This window comes from Callorhinus ursinus, unplaced genomic scaffold (assembly GCF_003265705.2).
Source record: "Callorhinus ursinus isolate GAN/ISIS: 27379988/994484 unplaced genomic scaffold, GSC_fseal_2.0 scaffold4, whole genome shotgun sequence".
Classification (NCBI taxonomy): Eukaryota; Metazoa; Chordata; class Mammalia; order Carnivora; family Otariidae; genus Callorhinus; species Callorhinus ursinus.
In genome coordinates this window covers 114,696,025-114,712,167 of record NW_027397066.1, presented here as the reverse complement: position 1 = coordinate 114,712,167, position 16,143 = coordinate 114,696,025, and the positions used below count along the sequence as shown (strand labels likewise).

Sequence of the window (16,143 nt, the reverse complement as noted above, 5' to 3'; positions counted from 1 at the left end):
AAATGCCATATAAATAAAGGCGACCAGAAGTTGATTTAAAGTTTTTCTTCTGTAATTTGTCTCCCCTTTGTCGTGGCACGCTCAGGGAAAGTGAATGCTGTAGATTGAAAGGAGGGGGGGGGAGGAGGGAGGAGGAAGGGAGGAGCAGGGAAGGAGCGGCTCCCAGCCTCCTCCCCCCACCCCCCCCCAGCCCTCCTCCCTGCTCTCCCCGCCGCGCCCCCAGCCCCCGCCTTCCTCCGAGCTGGTCTTTCTCCCTCTCCACCCTCCACTCTCGACCGCCCTCGCTTTGGGGACTCCATCAGCTTTTGATTTGGAAGGACGCTGATTGGCTGGAAGCGATTCAACACACGCCGGGCAAGAGAGCTTTGTCTGAGTTGAAGTGAAGTTGTACAGATTTTAGACTGGAGTCAGCAATCACGGGTGTGTTTAGTCTGCAGCCGAGCAGAGAAAGGGGAAAGAATCGCTCGAGAAAGATTCACTGCAGACTCTGCCAGCACCCTGCAATAGATGGATTCCGACTACACGAGGGGGGAGACGCGGAGGTGACACTCTTCTCTGCCTGCGGAGAGGACAGCCAAACAAATGCAAGGATCGGACTCGACGCCAATAATATCTGGAAGTCGTGACACGGTGTGTATAAAACAAAAGTTTGCGAGCTGTTAATTGCTGTGCTGTATTATTAAGAGACGCTTTCAAGTTTCAAGTACCAAATGTAGCTTAGCTTTAAGTTGCCAAAGGAAGTTGAGGGAATTGCTTTGCTGTTTTAACTTGGTCTGTGTGAGGAATCTCCTAAACTGACCGATGTGCCAAATGAATGCTAAAATGCACTTTAGATTTGTTTTTGCACTCCTGATGGTATCTTTCAGCTATGATGTACTGGGCAAGAATTTGAAATACAGGATTTATGAGGAGCAGAGGGTTGGATCCGTAATTGCAAGACTATCAGAGGATGTGGCTGATGTTTTAGTTAAGCTACCTAATCCTTCCACTGTTCGCTTTCGAGCCATGCAAAGGGGAAATTCTCCTCTCCTGGTAGTAAATGAGGATAACGGAGAAATCAGCATAGGGGCTAAAATCGACCGTGAACAACTATGCCAGAAAAACTTGAACTGTTCCATAGAGTTTGATGTGATCACTCTACCCACTGAGCATCTGCAGCTTTTCCATATTGAAGTCGAAGTGCTGGATATTAATGACAATTCTCCCCAGTTTTCAAGATCTGTCATACCTATTGAAATATCTGAGAGTGCAGCAGTTGGGACTCGCATCCCCCTGGACAGTGCATTTGATCCAGATGTTGGGGAAAATTCCCTCCACACCTACTCTCTCTCTGCCAATGATTTTTTTAATATTGAGGTTCGAACCAGGACCGATGGAGCCAAGTATGCAGAACTCATAGTGGTCAGAGAGCTGGATCGGGAGCTGAAGTCAAGCTATGAGCTTCAGCTCACTGCCTCAGACATGGGGGTGCCTCAGAGGTCTGGCTCATCCCTACTAAAAATAAGCATTTCCGACTCCAATGACAACAGCCCTGCTTTTGAGCAGCAGTCTTATATAATACAACTCTTAGAAAACTCCCCTGTTGGCACTTTGCTCCTTGATCTGAATGCCACTGATCCAGATGAGGGCGCTAATGGGAAAATTGTATATTCCTTCAGCAGTCATGTGTCTCCCAAAATTATAGAGACTTTTAAAATCGATTCAGAAAGAGGACATTTGACTCTTTTCAAGCAAGTGGATTATGAAATCACCAAATCCTATGAGATTGATGTTCAGGCTCAAGATTTGGGTCCAAATTCAATCCCAGCTCATTGCAAAATTATAATTAAGGTTGTGGATGTTAATGACAATAAGCCTGAAATTAACATAAACCTCATGTCCCCCGGAAAAGAAGAAATATCTTATATCTTTGAAGGGGATCCTATTGACACATTTGTTGCTTTGGTCAGGGTTCAGGACAAGGATTCTGGGCTGAATGGAGAAATAGTTTGTAAGCTTCATGGACATGGTCACTTTAAACTTCAGAAGACTTACGAAAACAATTATTTAATCTTGACGAATGCCACACTGGATAGAGAAAAGAGATCTGAATACAGTTTGACCGTAATCGCTGAGGACAAGGGGACACCCAGTCTTTCTACAGTAAAACATTTTACTGTTCAGATCAATGATATAAATGACAATCCACCCCACTTCCAGAGAAGTCGATATGAATTTGCAATCTCAGAGAATAACTCACCAGGGGCGTATATCACCACTGTTACAGCCACAGATCCCGATCTTGGAGAAAACGGCCAGGTTACATATACCATTTTGGAGAGTTTTATCTTGGGAAGTTCCATAACTACATATGTAACCATTGACCCATCTAATGGAGCCATCTATGCCCTCAGAATCTTTGATCATGAGGAAGTGAGTCAGATCACTTTTGTGGTTGAAGCGAGAGATGGAGGAAGTCCAAAGCAACTAGCAAGCAATACCACAGTTGTGCTCACCATCATTGATGAAAATGACAACGTCCCTGTGGTTATAGGGCCTGCACTGCGCAATAATACTGCAGAAATCTCCATACCCAAAGGGGCTGAAAGTGGCTTTCATGTCACGAGAATAAGGGCAATTGACAGGGACTCTGGCGTGAATGCTGAACTCAGTTGCTCCATCGTAGCAGGTAATGAGGAGAATATCTTTTTAATTGATCCACGATCATGTGACATCCATACCAATGTGAGCATGGAATCTGTTTCCTACACAGAATGGGAGCTCTCAGTCATCATCCAGGACAAAGGCAATCCTCAGCTTCATACCAAAGTCCTTCTGAAGTGTATGATCTTTGAATATGCAGAGTCAGTGACGAGTACAGCAATGACCTCAGTAAGCCAGGCATCTTTGGATGTCTCCATGATTATAATTATTTCCTTGGGAGCAATTTGTGCAGTGTTGTTGGTTATTATGGTGCTGTTTGCAACTAGGTGTAACCGAGAAAAGAAAGACACTAGATCCTACAACTGCAGGGTAGCAGAGTCCACGTACCAGCACCACCCCAAAAGGCCATCCAGGCAGATTCACAAAGGGGACATTACATTGGTACCGACCATGAATGGCACTCTGCCCATCAGATCTCATCACAGATCGTCTCCGTCTTCGTCTCCCACCTTGGAGAGAGGGCAGATGGGCAGCCGGCAGAGTCACCACAGTCACCAGTCCCTCAACAGTTTGGTGACGATCTCATCCAACCACGTGCCAGAGAGTTTCTCATTAGAACTCACCCATGCCACTCCTGCTGTTGAGGTAAGATCATACCCTGCACCAGTTCACTGAGCAAGTCAGCTGTGAGTGTTCAGCAGTGGTGTATGTGTTAGTTCTTAAATGTTTCCATTAAGAAGTAAACACGATTAACAATATTCAAATTAAATAGGATGCAAGTTGCCTTCCGTGTACGTAGCAAGTATTCATACCTTAGCAGGCTGTTTTGTTTTTCTTAAAGAATTTGCTTGCATGTATTATGTATAATATTGAAAAATAAATGTGAAGCTCCCAAAATGACTATCTAATTAGAATACCCTTACTTCCCAGATTGAGATACTGGAAGCCAAAAATAAAAGGACTTGTTTTATTCTCATAGTTGTGGTTCTTACCCCAAAAACAAAACAAAACAACAAAAAAACAAAACAAACAAATAACTGAGGCCTCCAGAATGCCATCTGAATGCATGTCACATTTGTTCAACTTTTGACATTTTCCTGACATAATTTTAGCTGCATGTGTTCAACTGTTGTAATTTACAACATTTTCCACACATCTTTATAACTGATCACTTTAATCTGAACTAAAAAATAAAGGAAATCAATCTGTTATTTATCAAGGAGTTCTCTTTCCAAAAGAAAAAGTCAGTGTATGAGATCATTCAAATCTCTCTGGGGTAGATTCAGTTATGTGTGGTGGCTGGCTGCGTAGTCTGCCACATTCCAGCATGTATAAATCTTTAAACCAGAGATAACATGTTCAATTAATTAGGATGAAATAGTGAGCAACTGTTTTTCCTTGCTTAAAGCTTGTGAGTATTTGGGGGTTTGTTTCCAGAAATCAGTTCTGTCTATTTGGTTTCCAGCAGGTTTCCCAGCTTCTTTCAATGCTTCACCAGGGGCAATATCAGCCAAGGCCAAGTTTTCGAGGAAACAAATATTCCAGGAGCTATAGGTATGAATTATCCTCCTGCTACCTATTGAGTCCCACTGACACAAATGCTGACGAGTAAAAACCACACTTTCTCTGATTCATCTTTCTAGATATGCCCTCCAAGACATGGACAAATTTAGCTTGAAAGACAGTGGCCGTGGTGACAGTGAAGCAGGAGACAGTGATTATGATTTGGGGCGAGATTCACCAATAGATAGGCTGCTGGGTGAAGGATTCAGTGACCTGTTTCTTACAGATGGAAGAATTCCAGCAGGTAAGAGAGTAGTGATAGATGGTAAATCCTTATTTTCAGATCTGCTCCACCAATGAAGTGAACAGTCTCTCCCATGCTTCGATTCTTCTTTGTCCTTTGCACGGAAGTTATCTGTCATCATTGCTATTAGCAATGAACATAACCTGGCACACTTCAGAATCATTTTCGTAGAATTCATATGAAGCAGGTGGTAGAGAAGGAGTAAGCAAAAGAGCCTAGCAGGACAAGAAAGGAGTGGGGAAAGGAGGGTAGAAAACCACACCACTTCTTTCCTCTTCCTGCCCCATCCACAGGACTGCCACAGGACACTCTTGAGCAACTCTTTATGAAATTACTGGGTGGTTGTTGTTATTCAAACAGCCTGTTTTGGTGCCTCGTGGTGAACTAGACTATAATTTGGAGGACGCAAATTTCCTGTGATGGGAACCAACTCAGAGAATCAGAGATTAAAATACACCAGAAAATGGTCCACTTCTATCACCAAAAATAGGACAAAGAATGCGTCTTTGTACGTGGTAAGCATAGGATATTTTTGCCACCTTTCATTTTCTATCTGCACTGTAGTGGAAAAGGAAAGGAGTTTAAGAGGGGAGTTTATAAGTACATAGCTACATGGAGGAGATCCTAGTAAGTTATGAGCCACATTTTCCTTAGAGTCCCCCGTCTCTAGTTGTGCAGTAGAAACTCTATGAACCAACTGGATAAATCCTGACTACATCACCGTAGCAACCCTGTTACTAGAGACTGTAATATTAAATCGACTCGGAGGAACACGTAATGTTGCTTTGGCTACTTACACGTAATGTTGCTTTGGCTACTTATGTTTCTAAATTCCAGGGAATGTTGATCCAATGACTGCCATTTGATAAATGAAAGAAAGGCAGAACAAAACTATGACCCGTTTGAGTTCCATCAAACATCCATTTTCTAAACATAGATAAGTAAGAGAGTTTAGGAAATAGTTGCGGGGCAGCTTCAGAGAGCCACGGAAATGCAGGTGAAAGCACTGCAAAGAAAGTTCTAGTAGTTGCCAATGGTAGTAACCAACAGGGTCCTGACACTTACCCAGGCCCCATGAGGACGTCGGTACCTGCATTCTGTCTCCTAACACTTCGACAGACATAGGAATTAGTAAGGGGTGGAAGTAAGGGTAGTGTTCTTGTTTTTTTGTTTTTGTTTTTGTTTTTGTTTAGGTTTGAAAACTGAAGCTTATAAAGGTTAAAAAACATGTCCCAAATCAGGCAGTTTATAGATGGTAGAGGTGGGATTTGAATCAATCCCCACACTCTTAAACACTAACCTAGTAAGAGTAATACGAAGCAACAGTTTTTTTTTTTTAAAGATAAGTTTAGTAATGTATTTGTTGTTACGTTCTTTAAGTCTCACTACCGTCTATGAAATGATTGAATGCTGCCTATTTCCTTATGATATGACAGTACTAGATACTGCATCTCTGGCAGGATGAACCTGTGGAAAGGACTTCTAGTAACATTGAGGGCTACAGTGTACACGAGAACCAATATTTGCACAGTAGTGTCTTTGTTTCTTTGTTTTATTCATAGACTCCCTATTTAAAGGAAGAAAATAAATCTCTGAAAATCTAGTGGGATATATACAGCCTCAGAAAACTTGCTCAAAGAGAGTCACTTTTATTATTTTTACCAATGAAATGAAAGAACCGTCTGGCTAAATTTCTATGATTCACTGATACTGATGGAACTCTAATTTGGAAGATTGGTCCCCAATTTTGGATAATGTGATTTCCTAAATAACATTATTTCATAAAACAGAAAAGTAGTATAATGGGCATAACAACAATATTATAATGTATAAGTTACTTTTTAAATTGTACAAAGTCTATTCATTGAAATTTTAATTCATTGGCATAGTTAAAGGGAAAAGAACTTTCCCTATTTAGATAACCCTTCCATTTGGGGGCCTAAATGATGCCTAAAATCCTTTTTAATTCTGAAATTGCATAATTGTAACAGCTAACCTGTTTTAGAAAAAGGCAAGACTTCTCTTTCACTCTTTCAAAGCTACCAAGACCAGATATGTTCATGGCAGAAGACTTATCAAATGATTGCTTTAGAAAATGCTAGTAAAGCCATTGAGGAAACAATGGGTAGATATAAAGTCTAGGTAATAGTGAGTCTTGCTTAGTGAGTGGCTTTAGATTCCTTATAAGTTAACATTTCTTTTCAACGTTAGAGGTTCACTTTTATATTATCAGTAATAGCACCACTTAATATATAGATAGTCCTTGAAAAAATTCTGTATTTACACAATCATACTTAATCTAGGTGTGTAGCAGGAGAGCTATATTGTAGGTTTATGGTGTTGTTTTACAATAGATACATTTCTTTCTTACTGGCTACTTGCCTCCATGTGGGGAAAGCATTCTGGTGGCATAGAGCACCGGGATATTACCAGTGATTTATAAAGTATTTTAAGCTTTATTCATGTCTGGCTAGTATGGAAAGAAATGTGCATATTGAGTATCTAAACAGAGATAACCATCCTTTAATTATGACCATCATTCTGATGATACTTCAACCATTTTCATTATTATTCATTGTGGCAGCTTCTGCCAGCATGTTAGGGTATAAAACTTGTGCTTTGTAAACTTATATTCCCAGGAAATAGCCCAAGTAGAAAAAAAAATGCAAGTCCACATCTGAATTCCATTAACAGAATCAGTGCAGTTTTCAAAAGCATGTATATTTTTAGGACTTAAGTGTCTTATTCCAACTATTTTTCTGCACTAAACTGTGATCAAATATAGATTATGTTATGTTGCATTGCCTGCCAACAAGGTCGTTTCTGGTCATTCATTCTATTAATTCCCACAGAAATATCCTGCATTCTGAGCAGTAAAATCAGCAAGCATTTTTGTCTGTTAGCTCATGTTTGTCAACATACTTTCTTCCTTACTCATTCAACTTTGAACTACAGTGCTACACATATTCCTGCAAAATTTCCATTTTCCCAATCTATCAGACACACCAGAATGATTTATAAAGGCTTTTGATTTTGATTCTTGTGATACTCTTTTATTGAGCTCATTCCACTTTTCATTAATCTGCCATCTGTGATTACTTAACTCAAACATTTCTCTTCAATTCCATGTTCTGTCCATTGTCATGGCTGGTATCCCAGTTCTGGCCTTTCTTCCACGGCTGGTTTACTGTACCCGCACACAAGCTGATATTCACTCTCTAACACCTCCTCCCTTTGTCAAGTATTTCTTTTATGCAGCTAGAACAACTTTTTCAGAACATTTTAATTTACATTTTTTTGGTTCAAAATCAGTAATTGACTTTTGCTGCCCAGCAACACCTAATAAAACTACTTCCCTTGGCATTCCAAGGCCAATAAAATCCACTCCTAGCTTATTAAATCTCCATTTTGGCTTTTTTTGTGTATGTCTTTTGCAATAGGCAGAGCCATCTCTTTACATAACACACCAGTCCTTTGCTTATGTTGCCTTTCTTCCTGAAAAAATCTGGCTTCTCATCACTGTGTCTATCTGAGTCCCGTTCATCTCTCAAAATTTGTTTCAAGTTTCTCTTCCTTTACCTACTGCAGCCTCGACTTTCCCTCTTTTTTTCTTTTCTTGACATGCCTTCACCATCATATAGCCTGGCATTTTAACTGGGCATTTAGGGCTTCATTTGTTACACTTGACTCAGAACTGGATCGGAAACCATTTGAGGACAGGGAGCCATCATCTCACTTGACATATGGCAGGCCCTGAAGACATAACCAATTGGTTACTCTGTAACTAATGGCTTGATAGACGTTAGGCCCAGGTTTTTTATTTCTTCTTACGTTAGGATCTACCTATAAAATACAGTACAGTCACAAAATTGATAGTCACATGGTTGGAAAGAAGAGGTCTCGGCTTCCTCATATCCTCCCCTTCCCAGAGGAAATTTAACCACCTGGCCACTTTCAAGAAGAGACAGAAAGATTAACCACAGGCACCACTTGCCAATAAGTTCTAACTTACTGGATGTGGTATGAAACCTCTGTGGCACTGAATTACGGGTACACTGAGAATGTTTTTAAATAGTTGAGTCTCCAGGGAAAAGTTTGAAAATATCAATGAAACAGAAATGCCCTATTCTGTGCCACTGCCCCCCATCTCTATGAATTTTTCCCAACCTTCTCTCCATTAGCTTTTCTTCAATATTTCCTACTTTATGAATTTGAAAAATTGTATGTTAATTTATTATTTTATAATTAAAGCTCCACTTATTTACTGCAAAGTTGTAAAATGGCATTCCTTGTTTTAAAAATTCCTGTAACCAAATTACTTTTGAATATGGACTGTCATTTTAATCATCCAGATTGTATTTTTGGTTATATGTTCATTATATTCAGGTCTCTAGAAAATTGATCATATGCAGGATTCTTAGAAGCCTATGTAATCTTTCCTTTTTCCCCCCCCGTCATTAAATATTAAAAGAAAACAAAGCCAATCAAATAATCAATCAAACAATTAAGTCCTTCCCACAGAGTTAAAGGCCGGAAAACAAATGAAAGGTGTCACCAGATCTGTTTCCCTTCCTTCTAACAGGATGTGTGTAAGACAAGATAGACAGATCTCTTTTCCATTTTCGGAGACCCAGGGAATTAGGGAAAAAACTTCATTACCACTTTGAGAATGATTTCACTGCTGAGAAAACCTCATTGCTATTAAGGCATTCTAGTTACTTTCAGTTCCTTTTGGTTTTGTCCACATTAAATGATGAGCAATAGTTGGTAAATATTTCCAAGCGGTAATAATGCATGAAGTCAGTACATCTAAACATGCTTTTATTCTTAAATCATCCATCCTTATTTAAACTTAGCCTTTCTTCACAGCAAAAGTACACAAGGATTCCCAGTATTTGCCCTTTGTCTTACCCACAGTTAGCACTCACGCTATCTCTGCATTTTCCCTACTTTGTATTTTTAGCTTTCCTGCCAATCAGACTTTTGTTCTCACCCAGTATACTTGCTATCATTTTTGTTCCTCAGATTAACCCCTTCTCTATTAAGAACTGAGGTCCAGAGTTGATGACGTATAAAGCTGAACTATCTTCAAAGTTTAAGTGAAGGGCAGTGACTTCCACCCCTTTCAATAAAGTCCTCCATTTCTCCTTTTTTTTTTTTTTTTAAAGAGAGAGAGGGAGGGTGGGGGTAGAGGGAGAAGCAGTGAGGGAGAGAGAATCTTAAGCTGGGCATGGAACCTGACCCGGGGCTCAATCTCACAACCCTGAGATCATGACCTGAGCTGAAATCAAGAGTTGGACACTTAGACTGAGCCACCCAGGTGCCCCATTTTTCTTTTTCTGAAAGGAAACAGCTACTCTTCACTTTCCTTTTTTTGTATCTAAATCTTTTTTAAAATGTTATTTTATTGCATAAGAACACTGAACATGAGATCTACTCTCTTAACAGATTTTTAATTGTGCAATACAGTATTGTTAACTATAGGTACAATGTTGTATAGCAGATCTCCAGAACTTACTCATCTTGCTTAACCAAAACTTGATGCCCATTGATGAGCAGTGCCCCATTTCCTCAACCCCTCGCACACACACACACACACACCTTCTAGCAACCACCATTCCACTCTTGGATTCTATGAGCTTGTTCATTTTACATACCTTATATACATAGGATCATGCAGTATTTGTCTTGGCTTATTTCACTAAGTATAATGTCCTCAAGGTTCATCCATATTTTCACACAATGTAGACTTTTCTTCCTATTTTAAGGCTAAATAATATTCCATTGTATGCATATACTACATTTTCTCTATCCATTCATCTGTTGATGGGCATTCAGGTTGTTTTCAAATCTGGCTATTGTGCATAGTGCTGCAGGGGACAGGGGAGTGCTAATATCTCTTTGAGATCCTGATTTAAATTCTTTTGGATAAATACCCAGAAGTGGGATTGCTGGATAATATGGTAGTTATATATATATATTTTTAAGATTTTATTTATTTGACACAGAGAGAGAGATAGTGAGAGAGAGAGAGCACAAGCTGGGGGAGTTGCAGGCAGGCAGAGGGAGAGGGAGAAGCAGGCTCTCCGCCGAGCAAGGAGCCCAACATGGGGCTGAAACCCAGGACCCTGGGATCATGACCTGAGCTGAAGGCAGCTGCTTAACCGACTGAGCCACCCAGGTGCCCCTATGGTAGTTATATTTTTATTTTGGGGGGAACTTCCATATTGTTTTCCATAGTGGCTGCACCACTTTGTGTTCTTAGCAACAGTGTACAAGTATTCTAATTTCTCCACATTTGCCAACACTTGTTTTTTTTTTTTTTAACAGCCATCCTGACAGATTTGAAGTGATATCTCATTATGGTTTTGATTTGCATTTTTCTGATCATTAGAAAATATATAGTGGGGGCGCCTGGGTGGCTCAGTCGTTAAGCATCTGCCTTCGGCTCAGGTCATGATCCCAGGGTCCTGGAATCGAGCCCCACATCGGGCTCCCTGCTCAGCGGGGAGCCTGCTTCTCCCTCTCCCACTCCCCCTGCTTGTGTTCCCTCTCTCGCTGTGTCTCTCTCTCTCTAATAAATAAATAAAATCTTTAAAAAAAGGGGGGGCACCTGGGTGGCTCAGTTGGTTAAGCGACTGCCTTCGGCTCAGATCATGATCCTGGAGTCCTGGGATCGAGTCCCACATCGGACTCCCTGCTCAGCAGGGAGTCTGCTTCTCCCTCTGACCCTCTTCCCTCTCATGCTCTCTATCTCTCGTTCTCTCTCTCTCAAATAAATAAATAAAAAAACTTTAAAAAAAGAAAAAAAGGAAAAAGAAAAAAGAAAATATATAGTGAATGCTTATTCTATGCAGACACTTTACCTGGTGCTGGGGATATAGCAATAAACACAATAGACTACTTGCTTCCCCTTATAAAGGATTTGACATTGTTCAAGAATCATCCTTTTTCGCAATAATTTGGGAAGAAGAGAACTCTTTCCTCAGTGGCCAGATCTAGAGAATTAGCTCTGAATAGAGAGGAATGGTTGATATCAATCCAGTTTTCATTCAAATGTAAGATAATTACTTTGCATTTTCTGCGTTCTATCACTTGCTCTAAAATAAAATCATTATACCAAACAGACCATATTGTCACTGAAAGCGATAGATGGTTTGTGGAGTATATTTTACATTTTTGCATTCCTTTGTTGTTATGTAGTTTAGTTATGTATTTGGCAAATTTAGAAATTTTTCTCCTCTTTATTTTCTGCTTTTCTAATATCATCTATTATTTTCTATGAGTGTGGCCACTCACATTCCAATAGGGCATTATAACAACTGGAAGAGATAACCAATGGATTTTTTATATTCCTCAGCTTTTGATGACTTTTCCATCTATTTGAATTTCAAACCTTTAAAAAGAAGACTTCTTAACAAACTAACTATGGATGCCTGGTAGTTGAGGATAATTTGCACTGCTATTTTAAGTAACAAATCAATAAATCCAGAATACTTCGGAAAGAGAATAATAAGGATAATGACCTGATAGCTTATTATATTCCCAATGCTTCCATTAAAGGTAAAGTTAGGTAGACCTCAATATCTAGAAAGCTACTCATAGGTATTACTCAAAAATTATCTGGTGGCATTCTAAAATTATGGATTTCACCTTACAGCCCTGGGTTTTTGAGAATTTATGTTCAGCAAATATTTCATCACCCATACCTTTGCTCTTTTTCAGTCGTCCTCATGTATAAGTTATAAATCCATTTTCTTATTACCTGAGTAACAGAAATAATATTCCTGAGAAGTGTGTGAGTCATAACCCTCCTTTCCTTATTTGATAAACAGGAAAAAAAAAAAGTCCATAAAACTGATATTCAGATTAAATCCATAAGTGTAATCCATTTACTGTGTAAAATAACAGGTGAGTATCGTGGTGGTAGTTTAAAACTGTCTCGTTCTATTTTTTTTTTAAATGAAATTACATATTTTCCTATCATTTTGAGTTATGCTAAGTATGATCGTGAATCCCTGTTGTTTCCGTTGGGGTAGCTATGAGGCTTTGCACGGAGGAGTGCAGGGTCCTGGGACACTCTGACCAGTGCTGGATGCCACCGCTGCCCTCGCCATCCTCTGACTATCGGAGTAACATGTTCATTCCGGGGGAGGAATTCCCAGCGCAACCCCAGCAGCAGCATCCGCATCAGAGTCCTGAGGAGGACACCCAGCCTGCAGATTCAGGTGAGAAGAAGAAGAGTTTTTCCACCTTTGGGAAGGACTCCCCAAACGAGGAGGACTCCGGGGATACCAGCACATCCTCTCTGCTCTCGGAAATGAGCAGCGTCTTCCAGCGCCTCTTGCCCCCTTCCCTGGACACCTATGCTGAGTGCAGCGAGGTGGATCGGTCCAACTCCCTGGAACGCCGCAAGGGACCTTTGCCAGCCAAGACGGTGGGTTACCCGCAAGGTGTGGCTGCCTGGGCAGCCAGTACACATTTTCAGAATCCCACCAACAACTCTGGTCCCCCACTTGGAACTCACTCCAGCGTGCAGCCTTCTTCGAAATGGCTGCCAGCCATGGAGGAGATCCCCGAAAATTATGAAGAAGATGATTTTGACAATGTGCTCAACCACCTCAACGACGGGAAACATGAACTCATGGATGCCAGTGAGCTAGTGGCTGAGATTAACAAACTGCTTCAAGATGTCCGCCAGAGCTAGGAGATTGTAGCGAAGCATTTTTGTTTCCATATATATGGAAATAGGGAACAGAGAAAACCCTGAAAGAACTGGCATTGCCAAATAGTTGCATTTATCATAAATGTGTCTGTGTATATTGAATATTAAATACTGTATTTTCGTATGTACACAATGCAAGTGTGATTATTTTAATCTGTATTTTAAAAATACATTTGTACCTTATATTTATGTGTAATTTAACAGACAAATTTTATTTTTTTACTCCCATGACAAACATGTCTTTCCTAATCATGTAGAAACTAGCCACTGTTCAAATAGGATATAGTAGTCAACCACAAAGTATAAAGGCACTGTGTAGATTAGTTGTGTTGGGGAAGAAATTGCTATGCTGTAGGAACAACCCCACTAAAGTATTATATGATTCTTAGTTTCGTTAAGTGATCCAGTTTCTTTTTCCAATGCTTAAAAAATAAAATTAAGCATCAATAAAAATATTAAACTATTTTATTATCATTTTTACTGCTCTCTGCTAGTTCTGATAGTTCAATTACAGCAAAATTGAAACATGAGGTGAAATTTCATTTTAGGACTGGGAAGTACCTTTCATAGACAATGATGAAACTAGGGCTAGAGTCAATGCTTCCTAACCCCCAGGGCCCTACTATTCTGGGGCATCACACTGGCCCTTTCTTGAGAATATTTCTCCTGAAGTATTATTGTCTATTTGTAATCAAGGTAAACAATGAATTTCATTCCATCCTTGTAACAGTAAACATGCTCCAAGGAAATGGAATCTGTCCTTTAAAGGAGTAACAGTATGTATTCTAACAGCAGAAAGTATTAGTGGATGAAAACCATTATGTCGGTGTCCCTCCTAGGGTCGTAAATGTAATTGATTTATTCTGAAACTGTTCTATTTGAATCTTCCCTCTCCTCTCACAATACTTGAACATTTTTATCTTTTGCAATGTTTTTGCTCTAACTATTCACTTTTAGCTTTTGTCTCCAGTGCATGATCTCGTATTTTGCTTTTATTTTTAGTATAAAACCATTTGTAAAATTATGATTTTGTTATTGCAATTCTGTTGTATTTGTTGTGTGACAGACAACAAATTCTTTAATTATTGTGCTGTTATCTCTCTGTGTGGAATGCTTCCGTAAAGGAGATCTTTATTATGACTGTTTTCATTTATGACCAAGCTTCTATTAATGTTATTTCTATGAATACACTATCTTGATTGTACTCTCCAGAAAATTTTGCTGTCAATGAAAATAAAACGAAAATTAAAGTAAAGCTAAAGAACTGTCCATAAATCAGTATCCTGTTCTACATATATGTTCAAAAGCTTTGCATGAAGTATATCCTTCATGAAAGGATAATTCAGTTTTGAGCTTTGAATGATGAAGAGGGAACACTCAGCTGGCTTGGCAAACAAGAAAAACACAACGGAAAAGGAATGAATTTGAGGCCTGTAATGGGAAAGAAAGAAGTCTACCATATTCCCAGTAGATTAAAGAATTTAAATGCATTTGAAGTGTAAAAAAAAAAAAAAAGAAAAAGAATAATCAAATAGTAACTGCTGGAACATTTTTTAAATTAAAAAAAAATTCTTCCTCAGAACATTTTGTATTAAGTTGGGTCAAAAAAAAATGTGCCTTACAATGTTTCCAAGAGGTGAAAATATTATCCTGCTTGGTTTACTAGCAGGGAATTGAAATATGAAGAAAGTTAAATAGCCTAAAAGAGGCTAAACTCATATATTTTAAATCTCAAATGAGCACCACATCAAATAGATGTGTTATGTCTTCTAAAGGGCACATTTTCCTTTATAGGAGGGATTGCAGTTACAAAGAAAATTTCCGTTTATTTTTCAGTAGATTACCCACACAAATGCTAACCACATTTAAAAACATTTTTTTTTCAAATTCACTTCCTTTCAGTACATATTATCATTAAGAAAAAAAATTCATAACAACGCTGTTTTTAATTTAAAGCACCACTAGTAATTAGGAAGCAAAGCTGGAAATCAATGTTTAACTAATGTGAAGTAAATAAAATCCAATATTATACTAAATACAAAACCTTTGTGTATTGTCTGTAGAGTAAAGCTTCCATGTTTCAGACTCCTTGCCCCTCCAGCCTTCTCCACTTACTATGGCTTTCCAGACCCACAGGTAAAGGGGATATTAGTGCAAGATTTTCACTTTTCGCTCCTGTTCCTTTCACAGATAATATGATCTCAGTGAAAGCTCCACTCTCTGGTGCTATCACAGCAATTTAACCTTTCATCAATTTACATTTTCTCTTTGATACCATGCCTCTCCTCAGACTGAAACAATTGAAAAGCACTTAAACCAAGGAGGTTCTTTTTTCCAATCATGGTTTCTTAATCCCTTTGTCCCCATTTCAGTTCCTTTAAATGTTCTTCAGTGAGAGAGAGAGAGAGAGAGCAGAAACAGAGGGAGAGGGACAAGCTGATTCCCCACTGAGCAGGGAGCCTGATGTCTGACGTGGGGCTTGATCCCAAGATCCCAGCCGAGATCCTGACCTGAGCCAAAGTCAAACGCTTAACCGGCTGAGCCACCCAGGCACCCCAGTGATAATCTTCTATTAATAGGATCATCTTCCAAAAATGTAATTCAATATTGAATCTGTTGCTTAATAAATCTTCCTTTTAAATGTTTATTTATAGGATGATTAGAATTGGCTTTCTTCAAATTCTTATAGGTTATTAACATTGTTATTCATTTATCATTTCTTTCTTTCTTGGTATTTAGCAGGTGAGCCTTAGGACTTTATTAATCATTTAATTTCTTTCTCCTTCTGTCATACATCTATCAAATTTACCACTTGCCAGTAGATAACTATTCAGGCAAAAAATGGTTAAACTACTCTTACTGGAGTTACTGAAGAAGTCTCATTTGTGAAAATCATCTTAGAGTCCTTGTTTCATTGTTTTGATACCAGCTAATGTCCGAAAATATTCAAAACTGAGTTTGAATTACT

General features: G+C 39.1%; 1 protein-coding gene across 3 annotated transcripts; it reads left to right on the top strand.

Annotated features, from left to right (window-relative positions):
* The first annotated feature begins 301 nt into the window (after positions 1-301).
* Positions 302-14,436, top strand: PCDH18 (protocadherin 18). Of its 3 annotated transcripts, XR_012378031.1 has the most exons (5): positions 302-3,288; positions 4,109-4,197; positions 4,287-4,450; positions 4,744-4,965; positions 12,490-12,570. XR_012378031.1 is itself a non-coding variant. In XM_025874042.2 (4 exons), exons 1-4 carry the CDS (start codon positions 802-804, stop codon positions 13,155-13,157), a joined length of 3,405 nt encoding a protein of 1,134 aa, XP_025729827.1. In that variant the 5' UTR covers positions 302-801; the 3' UTR covers positions 13,158-14,436. The 3 variants fall into 3 exon arrangements, 2 of the variants coding, with proteins under 2 accessions (XP_025729827.1, XP_025729826.1); XM_025874042.2 differs by lacking the exon at positions 4,744-4,965 and having other exon boundaries at positions 4,112-4,197; positions 12,490-14,436; XM_025874041.2 differs by lacking the exon at positions 4,744-4,965 and having other exon boundaries at positions 12,490-14,436.
* Positions 14,437-16,143: the final 1,707 nt, after the last annotated feature.

Coding starts and splice junctions, on each gene's coding strand:
- PCDH18 (XM_025874041.2), top strand. CDS start 802: ATGTGCCAAATGAATGCTAAAATGCACTTTAGATTTGTTTTTGCACTC. Junction 3,289..4,108: donor ATGCCACTCCTGCTGTTGAG/GTAAGATCATAC, acceptor TTTGGTTTCCAG/CAGGTTTCCCAGCTTCTTTC. Junction 4,198..4,286: donor AAATATTCCAGGAGCTATAG/GTATGAATTATC, acceptor TCATCTTTCTAG/ATATGCCCTCCAAGACATGG.